At 44.8% G+C, this 15,572-nt stretch overlaps 1 protein-coding gene across 1 annotated transcript; it reads right to left on the reverse strand.

Annotated features, from left to right (window-relative positions):
- Nucleotides 1-4,451: 4,451 nt before the first annotated feature.
- On the reverse strand, nucleotides 4,452-5,039 carry LOC144714919 (uncharacterized). The gene has a single exon (XM_078589727.1). It carries the CDS (start codon nucleotides 5,037-5,039, stop codon nucleotides 4,689-4,691), a length of 351 nt encoding a protein of 116 aa, XP_078445853.1. The 3' UTR covers nucleotides 4,452-4,688.
- Nucleotides 5,040-15,572: the final 10,533 nt, after the last annotated feature.

A 15,572-nucleotide genomic window follows, 5' to 3' on the forward strand; every position in this document is an offset into this window, starting at 1 on the left:
CTTACAATTTGAAAATAAAATTGAAATTTCAAAAGTAAAAGATAAAAGGCGAGGCCCAACATTGGCCCAGTCCATGAAAACCAAAGACACAAGCAAAACATAAACAAACACAAGGGAAGATAGAGATGCTTACGCAGGGTACTTGAACCCTGGGTGGCGAGCGTCGACGCGAGCTGCTCGGCATGGCTGATGTCATCCCGTCATGCCGTCTCCAGTATGGTCCTCCATCAGAGTGGCACTCACGAGCCCAATGGCCCAACTTCTCGCATTTTGTGCACTCACTATATGATCGGCTTGAGTTGCCCGACGAGCCCCCTCCCAACGACCCCTTTTCGCTGCCACGGCCGAGTTCGCGCCCACATCTGCCATGGCGTGCTGCGTTGCTGCTGCCTCCGCCACCATGTTTGTTCTCAGCATCGCGCTTATTCCGTCGCGTGTCCCACTCCTCAGTCAAGTATAGCTTGCCCTCGTGGTGCATAGCCGACGGTGTCTCCTCTACCGCCTTGAGCCGGCCCGCCAGATCAGCGATAGTGAGCATTGATACGTCGAGCAACGTCCTGATCGGGACCGCGATCTGCCTGAAACATTGGGGGACGATGCGAATTATTTTCTCCACCACCTACTTCTCTTCGAATTTTTCGCCGAGAGTGGTGAGAGTCGACGCCATGCTGTTGAGACGCAGCACGTAGTCCTCAACAGACTCCCCTCTTTGAACATCGCAGAGTCAAACTGTTGCCGCAAGTTCTAAGCCGATGTTTTCCTTACGCGGTCATCGCGGATCCGCATGGTGGCGGTAGCTTCCCACGCTTCCTTGGCCGTATCCTTGTCTGCAATCACCGGCCACATCTCCGACGATACGACACTGCAGAGCGCGTCGAGCACCTACATTTTTCATGGGGTTCGGCGCCTCCTTCCTCAATGGGGCTCCAGAGCAACCGGGCCTTCAGCTTTACCTTCATGAGTAGCGCCCAGACGGAGTAGTTGGTCTTGGTGAGCGTTGGGAACCCGGTCCTGACGCTCACCTGACGAATCACCCTTTGGACGATCCCGTCATTGCTTCCGGCCATCAATTTGTGTTGATTGCGCGATCATGATTCCAGCGGCTGTACCCTGCCGCGATCGACTCCCTGCCCGCAACCTAGACTCTGATACCACTTGTCAGAAATTTGCCGGAGAGACAACGCGGTTGCACGTTGACAAAATGGCGAAGGAAAGAGAAGGGAAGAGAGGGATAACACGGGAGAGAGAGAGAGAAAGAGAGAGAGAAAAATAGCAAAGAAGAGAGCGCAAAATGAGAGTCACAGAGAGGTAGAGAGAGCGCGGGAGATAATAAAAATCCGGGCTAGAGAAACAGAGCGGCCGACAAAGAGATAACGAGAGACCGAGAGAGACCGCGAGCGACACAAAGAGATTCCAAGCGAGAGAGAAAGACAGAGAGGGGGGGGGAGAGAGTGATAAAGAGAGACAGAGGGCGAGAGAGATTTGCAGAGAGAAACACACAGAGATTGCGAGAAAAAGGAAGGTGAGAGTGAGAGAGAGAGGGAGAGAGAGAGTGAATTTGGGAGAGAGAGACACACAGTACGAGAGAGAGAAAGAGCGAGTGAGCTTGCGGAAGATAAGGAGAGGGAGGCACAGAGATAGATTGTGAGCGAGAGAGAGATAGAGAGGCAGAGAGTGAAATTGCGGGAGGGTGGAGAGAGAGATAGAGGGAGAGTGAGATTCCGGGGAAGACAAAGAGAGAGAGGTAGGGAAGAAGAGTGAAATTGCGGGAGAGAGAGAGAGACGGAGAGTGAGACTGCGGAAGAGAGAGAGCGAGAGACGGAGAGTGAGATTGCAGTAGAGAGAGAGAGAGTCGGAGAGGGTGATTGCATGAGCGAAAGGGAGAGGAGAGTGAGACTGCGAGGGAGAAAGAGAGGTAGAGACATAGTGACATTGCAGGAGAGAGGGAGAGAAGGAGAGGAAAAGTGAGATTTTGGGATCGAAAGAGAGAGGGGAGTGAGATTCCAGGGGAGAAAGCGAGATAGAGACACGGTAAAATTGCGAGAGAGAAGGAGAGGTTGAGAAAGAGTGAGACAGCGAGAGACACCTTGTGTGTGTGGGTCTCTTAGAGAGAGAGAGAGAGAGGTGAGACAGAGCCGAAGAGAGATTTACACGACCAACGTAGATAAGAAAAAACAGGGGGACAAAAATCGAGAGACTGAAACGAAGAGAGTGAGAAATGTGAAATTGCGTGTGGGAGGGTGAACGCAAGTGAAATGAGCTGGAAGAAAAACCGAGAGTTGGAAGTTCAAGAGCGGTGAAATGCATTGGGCTCCGAAAGAGAAGGGAAAATCCCTTTCTCTCTGAGAGAAATGTAATTGCCTAGAAAATAAAAGTTCAAGAGCGGTAGAGCATAGAAAATTCAAGAGAAAAAAAGGGAGAAACAGAAACAGTCGTTAAAGTAGAAGAGAGAGCGTCCCGTAAAAAAAGAAGAGAAAGGGAGAGAGATAGAGAGGACTGGAGAGAGGTAGGGTGATTAAGAAGAAAGGAGAAAACGAAGGAGAGATAGTGCGTGAGAGATGGCGAGAGCAGATGATTAAATCTGAAGAAAAAAGCCGAGAGACGGCAACCCTGGTCAAAACAGATGGAGAGATCAATTGAGAAAGAGAGAGATAAGGATAGAAAGAGAGAGAAAGAGGGGGAGAGAACAAGAGAGCCGTAAGGAAGAGAAAGAGAGATTGACCAAAAGCAAAAGAGGTAGAGACCCAGACAGACACATCAACAAGAAGAATGAGACCGAGACTAGGGGAGATAAAGAAGAGGCGCTAGATGGAGATAGAGAGTGAGAGAGAGGGAGGGAGATAGAGAGGGTGATAGAGACCAAGAGATCACTAACGAGAACGTGAGAGAGACCAAGAAATAGAGTGTAAGAGAGAGACCAAGAGATAGGGAGAGAGAAAGTAAGTGAGAGAGAGAGAGAGAGCTCAAGAGACACATTAAGAGAGATAGTGGGTGAGAGACACAGACGGAGAGAAACGAAGAGCCAGAGAGACAAAGAGAGTAAGAGGGGATGCCAAGAGAGAGACACAAAGACAAGGGGAGGCAGAGTGAGAGAAACTGGGTCCGACAAACAGTGTGGTAGAAAGACTGAGAGAGAGAGAGAGAGAGAGAGAGAGAGAGAGAGAGAGAGAGAGAGAGAGAGAGAGAGAGAGAGAGAGAGAGAGAGAGAGAGAGAGAGAGAGAGAGAGAGAGAGAGTGAGAGAGAGAGAGAGAGAGAGAGAGAGAGAGAGAGAGAGAGAGAGAGAGAGAGAGAGAGAGAGAGAGAGAGAGAGAGAGAGAGAGAGAGAGAGAGAGAGAGAGAGAGAGAGAGAGAGAGAGAGAGAGAGAGAGAGAGAGAGAGAGAGAGAGAGAGAGAGAGAGAGAGAGAGAGAGAGAGAGAGAGAGAGAGAGAGAGAGAGAGAGAGAGAGAGAGAGAGAGAGAGAGAGAGAGAGAGAGAGAGAGAGAGAGAGAGAGAGAGAGAGAGAGAGAGAGAGAGAGAGAGAGAGAGAGAGAGAGAGAGAGAGAGAGAGAGAGAGAGAGAGAGAGAGAGAGAGAGAGAGAGAGAGAGAGAGAGAGAGAGAGAGAGAGAGAGAGAGAGAGAGAGAGAGAGAGAGAGAGAGAGAGAGAGAGAGAGAGAGAAAGAGAGAGAGAGAGAGAGAGAGAGAGAGAAAGAAAGAGAGAGAAAGAGAGAGAGAGAGCAAAAGAGAGTAAGAGGGAGACGGAGAGGGAGAGACGGGGGAGGGAGAGATTGAGATTAATAGAGGAAACAATAAGAGATGCATGGGCGGACAGAGATATAGAGAGAGACACACACACACACAGAAAGAGGCCCTTGTTATAATAGGAGGAAGACCTATATATGTAAGCTGGAGGGTAAAGAATCTACCGCATGATTGAATACTGTATGTCAGAATGCTTGTTAAAGATAACCTAATATGTTTCTTGAAGATCCGACAAATTTTTTCTTCCTCGACATCTTCGAGTGGCAGAGAATGCACTTGGCCTACTAGGGAACGTACTCTACTATGAAATACTGTTCATTTGCGACCAAATATTTGGGCTTCAAAATGGACCATCTTTTTCAACCTTTCATGCCCAAATATTGTGCTTGAAAATACATGATCTTTTGCAAGCTTTCCTGGCCGAATACCGTGCTCGAAGATGGATGATTTCGTTGTTAAAATTACTTTACAACGTTTAAGATCGAGCTGGCTAATGGGTATTTCGTTCCGGCTCCTCTCGAGAGTTCTCGAGGCTTGAGAAAAGGCATTAAAAAGCAGGAGCGGATGTTTATTAGTATGTGCCCTACAATGAAAGAAGCCAACACAGAGGTGTATGACCGCGAGTCTTTTTTTAAGGTTTATTATCCGGAAGATAAATGTGTGTCAACCAAGGACGTCTTGCACGGTGCGCGGAGGGCAGAACACGAGGAGGAGGAGAGAGGAGCCCTCGCTTTTATTATCAGGGGACGCATCATAGCGGGTCAGGCCTTAAACAAGATGTTGTACCCCGGCGGGGTGGAAGGTGCGTGAGACAGAGGCTGTTACAAGGGGGGTGACATGAACTGAACGGATGGTTAATGACTAGGAAAGACGAGGAGGGTTGTGGAAACAAAGTTACGGAAAATCTGGGCGTGAAATCGGTGCGGAGAACGTTGTCGGCTGCTCCCTTAGCATCCAAGGAGTTGAACCTGCTGGCCGCAGGCCTTCAGCAACAGGTTAATGTCCCCCGGGAGGCTGACGTCGACGACAAGCCTAAGAACGTTAATCTTGGCTACGGCACAGAGGCATTTACTGGCCTGCACAGGCGTAAGGGTTGCAGTCAACGCATAGTAGCTACTCGTGACAGCATCGGTGGTTCCAACAATCTTGATGAGGTTGAGTGCAAGACGGCACGCAGCAACTCGGAGGAGGCCGCCGACGCAGCTAGTAATAGCCGTGAGCAGGTGTGTCGATGCAAGTTGGAAGAGAACCACGTTTAGAATCAAGAAGGTCACCACAAGTGCAGTCTTCCCCGCCATGGTAAAGTAGAGACTTGGGGGGCGGCGATGGGGGGCAGGGAAACAAAGATGAGAAATATGGAGGCCCGGATGATTTCTGTAGGCGGCATGCGTCGCTATATATAGGGAACCCCAAGGGGCCAGGTGTCCGGGTCCAAGCATCCATGTAAAGTCACACGCTGTAAGGGAGAGGTTTGATGACGGCGGCAATTGGCGAGTGGGGTGGGGGAACGATCTAGCGGCACGCCCTCTTGGCCTCCTTTTGTGTAGTCTTGCATCCCGATAAACAGGAACAAAGACATCTCGCGGTTGGAGGACTGATATTAAGGCCACGAACAGCGACGTGGATTTCAAAGAGATATGCTGTGTGGCCGGTGCAACGCACGCATAGAAGAGGGCGGCGTGTTACCGCGGTATACTTGGAGGTCGATGTGGACGCGACCTGATGCTAGAGGAACTGAGGGGGCGGGGCCGGCGTCACACATCCAGCGTAAGGACATTGGGCCATCCTCAAAATCACAGGCGATGCTTCTCAGCGTCGCACCAGCTGAGGCCAGAATAAGCTTTAACGGCCACATCCGCATGACAGGTGCACAACGCAATACTTTTAACGAGTTTAAAAGGCGAATTAGGCTCGGAAGGTGTGAAATGTGCCCCAGTTACCTTAAGTGCGTTCAGGATAAAATCGAAGGCCCCATTTTACTGGGCCCCCTTTGGGGTCTGGGAAGCCTCCCAAAGCGAGACCCGCTTGCTAACTCCTAGTACGGTTATGACGCCCAATAAGGTATGACTAGGCGTTTAATCCTAGTCTCGCGCACATGGCTGATATTGTATCACAAGTTTCAACGCCATTATGCAACACCACTCATGACCATTTCTAAAGAGCATCACCATTTTGTCCATCGTTGCTGCACGTCTCCAACATCCCATCCCCTCATTGATAAAACCCTAATTTCGGTCTTTATTTTATGTTATTAGCATGATTTATGCATTTAAAAGGCTTAAATTTGGGTTGTTATCATATATTTACACAAAAATAATGCTTCCAAGTAATTTCTGATTTTTCCCTAATTTTCTGTTAATTATATGAATTTTTAAGGATTTATTGAAGCTCGAAATAATTATTTTTGGATGAAAATGGCAGATTAAAAAGTTTATTTCGACATTTATCAACATGGGAATTAATCAGGGAATTTTCTAGAATTTTATAGAATTTTTTCGAATTTTTAGGAATTTGATGGGATTTATTTCAAGAAGAAATGCATTTATTCTATGAAGAAAGGGCATATTTATAAGAGAAAAAAAATGTATTTATGCAATTTCTAGACTTTTCGGGGCCTTTTTGCAACGTTTCGTTGCAAAAAGACCCTGAAAACAACTCTCGGTCGCCACGGCAGGCGTAAATATCCTATTTAAATTCATACAGGGTTTTATTGCAATTTGTAATATATATTTTTAATCTTTTAGGAGAGATCGGAGGAGAGAGAGTGCGCCAGGGGCATATACGCAATTACTTTTGGGCGGCGTCCAAAAGCAATTCCAGGCTTTTTAAGGACTTTTCTTCAAAAAGGAGGATTCAAAATGCGCCAGCCAATGAGAGAGCGACACGTCATTGCGTGTTTAAAAACGAAACTAATAAATAAATCAATTTTAAATCCAATGGATTAAATTGGTTTAAAATTGATTTATTAATAACTTTTGATCCTGACGTCTGATTGAGATGATTTTTTATGGATTTGTTCATCTTGATCCCCTCTTTCTATCTGTACGGTTAGATCATTCAGATCTAGCCTACATTGATAGATAAATATTAAGTACTAAACGGGGGTAAAATGGTGATTTTTACCCTATAACCTAAGTATAAAAGCTAAATTTCGAGAGGGGGAGCTCATCCTGGATGGTGCTCTATCACAGCTGCAAGACAGGGAGGAGCTCTAGCTTGGATCAAGTTATCTGGTACTTTTTTTCCTTGATTGTATTTGAACTTTTATGCATTTTGAATGAATTAGGTTAAGTTGTTTGTTTCTTCATCTCTATTCTGATCTGAACTTCTAAATCGCTTGGCTTGAGCGGCATGTACAAGCCCTGATTAGGATTGAGAGGAGAAATTGAGGGATTTACCTTGGCATTCAATTGCATTCCAAAAGAAAACTCTATAAAATTTAGTTTTAATTCTTAGGAGATTAAGATTTCCCTTTTTATTTCTGATTTAGCGAATTCTCAAAACCAACCAAAACTTAAATCAAAAATTTCTTCCAACCTCTCTAATTGAATTCTTTGATCCATCCAATTGGATCAATTAATTCAATCTAGAGCCCACATTTCTTCTTTTCATCTCATCTCTTCTACCCCCCTCTCTAAATTCTCACCTAATTAGGGTGACTTGATCCTCATTGAAGATCAAATTCACTCTAATTAGGATCTAAAACACCAAAAATAAAATCAAATTGAAATTCCTACTTGCCTCCCTTGGACGACACTCATACTTATCAGTATACATATTAAGTAGAGTTTTATCAATTTTATTGCATAAGCCAAAAATTCACAACGACAAGGGCTAAAAATTTTGCGTAATTTTCACCCTATTTTTGGCTTATCACTCATCAACCCTAAAGATCCACCGCCCACACTAGCATCGTCATAAACATATAAAAGGCTGGACGGCCATTGCCATAACACTGGAAGGCTAGCCCCTAACTCCTAACCGCTAGCAGGCCTCGGGCTACGCCTGACGCCATTGTATTTATGGAGATGCTTACTGCGCAAAGGGGGGATTCATTTAGGAGTCAGCATCGAGTAGTAAAGGCCGGGCCTAATCCAGAAAATAAAAAAAACGGCCATATGGACAAATGGGTCCTTGGTCCAACCTACCCCTTGAAAATCCTACGCGGCCCTGAGCGACGTAACCCCTCCGCAAACGGAGAGTTGGGCGGCGAGCGCAGACAGAGAGAGGGACAGACCCCAAGAGAAGTTGACAAATAGACAAAGACACATGCAGAGAGAGAAAATTCGGGACGTTGGGTTTGGGAGAGACACGAAGATAGCGAAAAGAGAGAGAGCGAAGGAGAGCCAGAGAGAAGGACAGCGAATAAGACACTCAGTGAGAGAGATATAGGGATAGCCCGCGAGGGAGGGAGATTTAGAGAGAGGGCCAGAGAGGAAAAAAGAGAAATAGCGAAGAAGAGAGACGGCGAGAGATCGCGAAGAAGGGAGCAAGAAAAAGAGAGCCAAGGAGGAAAAAAGAGAAATGGCGAAGGAAAGAGAGGGGGAGAGAGGGATAACATGGGAGAGAGAGAGAGATCGCAAATAAGAGAGCACAAAATGAGAGTCACAGAGAGGTAGAGAGAGCAGGAGATAACAAAAACCCGGGCTAGTGAAACAGAGCGGCCGACAAAGAGATAACGAGAGACCGAGAGAGACTGCGAGCGACACAAAGAGATTCCAAGCGAGAGCGAAAGATAGAGAGAGGGGGGGGAGAGATAAAGGGAGACAGAGGGCGAGCGAGATTCGCAGAGAGAAATGCACAGAGATTGCGAGAGAAAGGAAGGTGTGAGAGAGAGAGAGAGGGAGAGGGAGAGTGAGTTTGGGAGAGAGAGACACGGTACGAGAGAGAGAGAAAGAATGAGTGAGCTTGCGGAAGAGATGGAGACAGCGAGGCACAGAGATAGATTGCGAGCGAGAGAGAGAGAGAGAGGTGGAGAGTGATAAACTCGAGTTTTTAAGTGTTTTTTACTGATTATTTAACTGATGTGTAGTGTGAGGATTTGAGCTTATACAACGAATTTGTAAACCTCACGGCTTAGGGCAAGTGAGGGTCGATCCACAGGGAGCAAGTAAGACAGTACTGATTCTCGCTTTTGAGTTAGTTTATCTCGGGGAATATATAATTCAGTTCTTTTAATCAACTTAACTATCTTCAGGGAAATTTAATTAATCACCTTAGGTCAGTATAGTAAGTTCTCTTGTGGCAGAATGACCCCCGTTTTAATTGTAAATATACTTATTATAAAAATTCTATAGGTTCTCCTGCTCACAAGCTCACGCTTGTGAAGAAGACAAAAACACAAGCACCTGGTGTGCTTGTGCCTCCGCGCACAGAGCACAACAATCGCTGCAAGCTAGCGCGAGCTGCTTGCGGTGGTCGCTGTGCGCAAGAGCGCTTGCGCTCAGGGCATGCGATGCCTGCGCGCGAGCGACTGTCGCACGCCGTAGCCGCTCGCGCGCTATGGCTGTGCGCTGCTCCTCGTAGCGCAAGGCTGTACCTGCGCGCGTGCGACCTGCCTATCACAGGCTTCGCGCGTAGGTGGTCGGGTGCCCGGTTCAGTGATAATCTCAAATTTTAGATATTTTTACTGGTTATTTAGCAGTTAATACGTGTGAGGATTTGAGCTTATACAACGAATTTGGAAACCTCACGGCTTAGGGCAAGTGAGGGTCGATCCACAGGGAGCAGGTAAGACAATACTGATTCTTGCATTTGAGTTAGTTTATCTCGGGGAATATATAATTCAGTTCTTTTAATCAACTTAACTATCTTCAGGGAAATTTAATTAATCACCTTAGGTAAGTATAGTAAGTTCTCCTGCTCACAAGCTCATGCTTGTGAAGAAGACAAAAACACAAGCACCTGGTGTGCTTGTGCCTCTGCGCACAGAGCACAACGATCGCTGCAAGCTAGCGCGAGCTGCTTGCGGTGGTCGCTGTGCGCAAGAGCTTGCGCGCAGGGCATGCGATGCCTGCGCGCAAAGATGCCTACGCACAAAGGTGCCTACGTGCGAGCAACCCTCGCACGCCGTAGCCGCTCGCGTGCTACGGCCGTGTGGTGCTCCTCGTAGCGCAAGGCTGCACCTATTCGCGTGCAACCTGCCTCTCACAGGCTTCGCGCGCAGGTGGTCGGGTGCCCGGTTCAGCGCGCTGAATCGCTTGCACAGAGGGTCTGTGCTTGCAATTCTTCTCGCTGAACCTGCGGGTTTGTTGGAATCTGGATGAACAGACTGGTGAACAAGATTGGAGATGAATAACTGAAGAAAATCAATGAAAACAATACTGAATAGAATTCTAAGAGTAATCTACCAACAATTTTTATTGGAACTGCTGAAAACACAAGGTGTGATATTCATTCCAGTACAGATTGTCTTCAGAAGGGAGAAGAGAGAATTCTGAAACCTCAACAATCTCTCCACCCGGTGTCACGTCCCTCACGGCGAGGTAGAGATCTTCTTGCTTCGGCTAAAACTCAGGCTCCTTCTCCTCCCAACTCCAATGCTCAGCAGCTCTTGGAGGGTGCAGGAATTCTTCCTCTCCAAGCCTTAGCTCCTTGAGAGAAATTCTGAATAACCTAAAATCAACTCTCAAGAGAGTATTTATAGGTTTCTCTTAAGTCATACCCAGGGGCATTTTCGTAATTTCTGCTTTTTTGAATTTTTGCCCGCTCCTCTTGATCCTCGTCTCTTTCCTTGATCTTCTTAACCTGTCTCTGAATGTTTACTTACCTTAAAATGTTAAATATATTCCACTTGATTCAAAGGATCAAGTGCGGTTAGTGATTTCATAAAATGATGCATATGCATGATATTAGCATGAATTAACATTATAATTTTGATGAAGGAAAACTAAAAAGTTTAATTATTTGATGACATATTTGAGAGTCATCAAACACCCCCCTAGTTAGGTCATTACTAGTCCCTTAGTAATGAAATGCAGGTGAGAATAAAAGATGATCTCAAGTTGACTTTCGACTTCCGATAGCTTTGATTCATGCTCTTTTCAAGGAGTATTTTCAGCAATTGAACTTTACCAGCATAGGAGAAATTTAGGATCTATCTCAGCCTTCTACCTCAACTAAGTGCACTTGATCTACGGAGTACATATAGTAAGTACATAGTATATGGAGTAAGGTCGAGTTAACACCCCAAGCGCACTACTGAACAAGGCGTGGAGAGCGGTGCTAATGGTAGCTCAATACTATGGCTATAGTAGCATCGGCTCAAACACATGGGAGACAGCTTTCCACCTTTATTTTCTTTGGCATTTGCTGCTTGTTGGTCATTTTTTATGACAATCAACTTTAGTAACTATGATGCAAGCTTTTGCTTGTTTTTGCACAATGCAGCTTTCACTTTATAATTTGGTGGCGCTTATCCACTACCCATGTGCCATCCTTAGTAGACCGGCAGCTTATTCCCCCGACGAAGTTTTGTATCCTTCTTGGTTCAGGGAGCTTCACTCACATCATAATAATATTGCCAATGAATTAGAACTAACCCTACTCTCCACTAAAGCTAAAAATTTCGTGCATGTAAGTGCTAACTCAACCCGAAGTCGGTGGTGAGGTGAGAGAAATATAATGGTAAGAGATGTGGATGTAATAGTACGTATCATAGTGCACCTAGCTAAGCTTACTTCACCTAGGATTTCCTAGCTGGCCACTCTTGCACTTCTACCCTTTTGAAAAGAATCGAATTATCATGCATATCATTGGACAAGCATCTCCTAGGATCATCAAATATCCGTGGTTTGTGAATGCAAAACGAAAAAATTTTAATGGATGATGCATGCAACTGTACTCCCCTCTCCCCCAAGAAAAAGGCATGTTCCTACATGACAAATCATAATTAAGAGAAAGGAGAAAGAGAGATCAAACCATGGAAGGAAAGGCGGCGATCAGCATTCCTGTTGTCCAATGACGGTGTACCTAGCTTGGATAGGAGTAGCTGCACACGAAGACAGAAACAAAAATGAAGAAAACAAAAACAAAACACGGCAAAATAACAAAACAGAGAAAATAGGAAATGGAAGCAAAAACTAGTCAGATCATGAGCTCTCGTGCGGTGGCTTTTCTAAAGTAATACTCATGGGGCTATTAAGATCTTCTTCTTCTAAGTAGGGTTTGAGCCGTTGCCCATTCACAGTGAATTGTCTTTGAGATGTAGGATCAAAAATGGTAACCGCTCCATTCTCAAAAACCTGCCGAACAAGGAAGGGGCCATCCCATCGTGTTTTCAATTTTCCTGGAAAGAGTTTTAATCTAGAGTTGTAAAGCCATACTTTTTGATTCTCTACCAAAATTCGTCTCTTCGAGCTCTTATCATGAAACATCTTCATCTTGGCTTTATAAATCTTCGAATTCTCATAAGCCTCATTTCTTAACTCTTCCAACTCATTCAATTGAAGAAGTCTATGCTTGCCGGCTCTATCCAAATCTAGGTTGAGTTTCCTAATAGCCCACAGGGCCTTGTGTTCTAACTCAAGTGGTAGGTGACAAGCCTTCCCAAAGATAAGTCGAAAGGGAGACATGCCGAGAGGAGTTTTGTAAGCGGTCCTATAGGCCCATAATGCCTCGTCTAGCTTCCAAGACCAATCTTTCCCATCCGGACGCACTATTTTCCTCAAAATTTTCTTAACCTCCCGATTGCACAATTCAACTTGGCCATTGGCTTGAGGGTGATAAGGAGTAGTGACTCGATGATGGACACCAAACTTCTTGAGGAGGTTCCTAAAGTTGTAGTTTGTAAAGTGGGAACCTCCATCACTAATGATAGCTCGTGGGCATCCATATCTATAAAAGATGTTTTTCTCAATAAAATTAGTCACTACCTTACTGTCATTGGTTTTGGAGGGAATGCCTTCTACCCATTTGGAGACATAATCGACAGCCATCAAAATATATTCATACCCATTAGAACTAGGGAAGGGTCCCATAAAATCGATTCCCCATAAATCAAATATTTCTACTTCTAGGATGGGTTGTAGGGGCATTCTATCTTTCCTATTTATGTTGATGGATGCTTGGCATGCTAAACAAGTATTATAAAATTTCTGGGCGTCATGAAATAATGTAGGCCAAAAGAAACCCGATTCAACAACTTTATGAGCGGTTACCTTGGCCGAGTAGTGTCCCCCTCCGGGTTTGGAATGACAGAATTCCAAAATGCTTCTTTGCTCGCTCTCGGGGACACACTGCCTCAAAATTTGATCTTGGCCTTGATGGAATAGCTCCGGATCTTCCCAAAAGTAAAATCGTGCATCCTTAAGCAGCTTCTTCCTCTGATGAGACGTCCATCCTGTGGGAATTTTTCATGAAACCAAAAAATTGACAATGTGCGCGTACCAAGGAAGCGATGTTCCTTGTGCGGTTAGGACATATTCATCAGGAAATGCATCATTTATAATCTCAGGTTGGGTGCTCATGATTCGAGAGAGATGATCTGCTACTACATTTTCACACCCTTTCTTATCTTTGATCTCTAAATCAAATTCCTGCAATAAAAGCACCCATCTAATCAACCTAGGTTTGGCCTCCTTCTTCGTTAACAAGTATCTAATAGCTGCATGATCAGAAAAAATAGTAATTTTACTACCTAACAAGTAAGATCTAAACTTTTCTAAAGCAAAAATAATGGCCAGCAGTTCCTTCTCGGTAGTAGTATAATTTAGTTACGCGTCCACTAAGGTTCTACTGACGTAGTAGATGACCACGGGTTTCTTGTCGATTCGCTGACCTAACACTGCACCTACTGCAAAATCAGAAGCATCACACATTAGTTCAAAAGGAAGGGTCCAATCGGGCCCTTGCAAGATAGATGCATTAACTAAGGCTTCCTTCAATTTATAAAATGCATCTTTAGCTTCTAGTGTTAGTTCAAACTCATTGTTCTTAGACGATAAAAGATTTGTAAGAGGTTTGGAAATTTTAGCAAAGTTAAGAATGAAACGTCTATAGAAACCCGCGTGGCCGAGGAAACCCCTAAGGGTTTTTAGGTTGGTTGGAGGTGGAAGGCCCTAGATGATTTCGATCTTAGCCTTGTCCACTTCCAATCCACGGTTGCTTACCGTGTGTCCCAGCACTACTCCCTCCTGCACCATGAAATGAGATTTTTCCCAGCTTAGGACAAGGTTGGACTCAATGCACTTCTTCAATACTTTGGTGAGGCTTAGGAAGCAGTTTGCAAAGGTAGATCCAAATACTGAAAAATCATCCATAAAGATTTCTAGACATTCTCCTACTAAATCAGAAAAGAGGGCATTCATACATCGCTGAAATGTGGCGGGGGCATTGCATAGCCCGAAAGGCATACGCCTAAAGGCATATGTCCCTACGGGACTCGTAAATGTTGTCTTCTCTTGATCATCAGGATGGATGTTTACTTGGTTGTACCCTGAATAACCGTCAAGAAAACAAAAATATTGTTGCCCCGACAACTTTTCTAATATTTGATCCATAAAGGGTAGAGGGTAATGGTCTTTCTTGGTCGCCTTGTTTAGCTTCCTATAATCAATACATACTCTCCATCCAGTGGTCAATCTCTTCTGCACCTCTTCCCCTTTTTCATTCACTTCCACTGTAATTCCAGACTTCTTTGGTACCATGTGTACGGGACTCACCCATCTACTGTCGGATATGGCATAAATAATTCCTGCATTCAACCACTTAATAATTTCTTTCTCAAGAACTTCTCTCATTTAAGGGTTGAGTCTCCTTTGATGCTCTCTACAAGGTCTTGCTTCCTCTTCTAAAAATATCCTATGTTCACAGATCGAAGATGGAATTCCTCTAATATCATCAAATGTCCAACCTATGGCATTTTTATGCTCCCTAAGTTCATCGAGCAAGTCACTTTCTTGTTCAGGAGTGAGTGATGAGGAAATGATTACCGGTAAGATTTTCTTCTCATCTAGATATGCATATTTGAGGGATGAGGGTAAGGGTTTCAATTCTGGTCCTACTCTCTACCGAAGGAGTCTATGATTTCTTCCTCTAGCTCTCTGCCCTCTACTTGTGACAAGTATTCCTTAATCACATCCTCTCCGTCACCCCCTGCACACAATTTTAACTCCTCATTGCTTCCTAAGGGACACTTCATCATTTTTGATATATCAAGTTGGACTCTCTCCTTTCCAATTTTAAACTCCACCGTCCCCTTCTCCCAATCCATAATCGTTTTTGCCGTAACTAAAAATGGTCTTCCTAAGATAATAGGAGCTAAGCTAATGTTTCCCAATATCTTTACATCAGTCACTATAAAATCTACAGGTATTTCGCAATTCTCTACAGTGATCGTGAAATTGGTTAACCTTCCCTCAGGTTGCCTAACAGTTCCATCAGCTAGGAGTAAATCCATATGTATTTCCTCCAAGTCTCCAAATCCACACTCCTCATATAATGCCGTTGGGATGATGCTTATGCTCGCTCCCGTATCTAATAAAACTTTAGAAAAGGTATTTCCTCCTATTTCACATGTAATGAAAGGGGCTCCGGGGTCTCTCATCTTAATAGGGATGGAATTAAGAATGCTAGAGGCATTTTCAGATAATTTAACTACTTCCCTAGGCTTCCTAATGGTGCAAGAATCCTTAAGGTATTTCTTTAGGGAGGGTGCACACCTAAGCATGTCCTCTACAGTAACAGTCATGATGGCTCTTTTAAAGTTCTCAAGTAATCTATTTTCATAATCAAGAGTCGGTTTTTTTCTATTTAAAGCTGAAGGGTAAGGAACATGTTGCCCACTCGTAGAAGGTAGAGGTTCCTCCACGTAGGGAGAATCCTCTCCTTCT

This window comes from Wolffia australiana, chromosome 2 (assembly GCF_029677425.1).
Source record: "Wolffia australiana isolate 7733 chromosome 2, ASM2967742v1".
Classification (NCBI taxonomy): Eukaryota; Viridiplantae; Streptophyta; class Magnoliopsida; order Alismatales; family Araceae; genus Wolffia; species Wolffia australiana.

Bases quoted from the DNA above. Each gene is read 5' to 3' on its own strand.
- LOC144714919 (XM_078589727.1), bottom strand. From the start codon at position 5,039: ATGGCGGGGAAGACTGCACTTGTGGTGACCTTCTTGATTCTAAACGTG.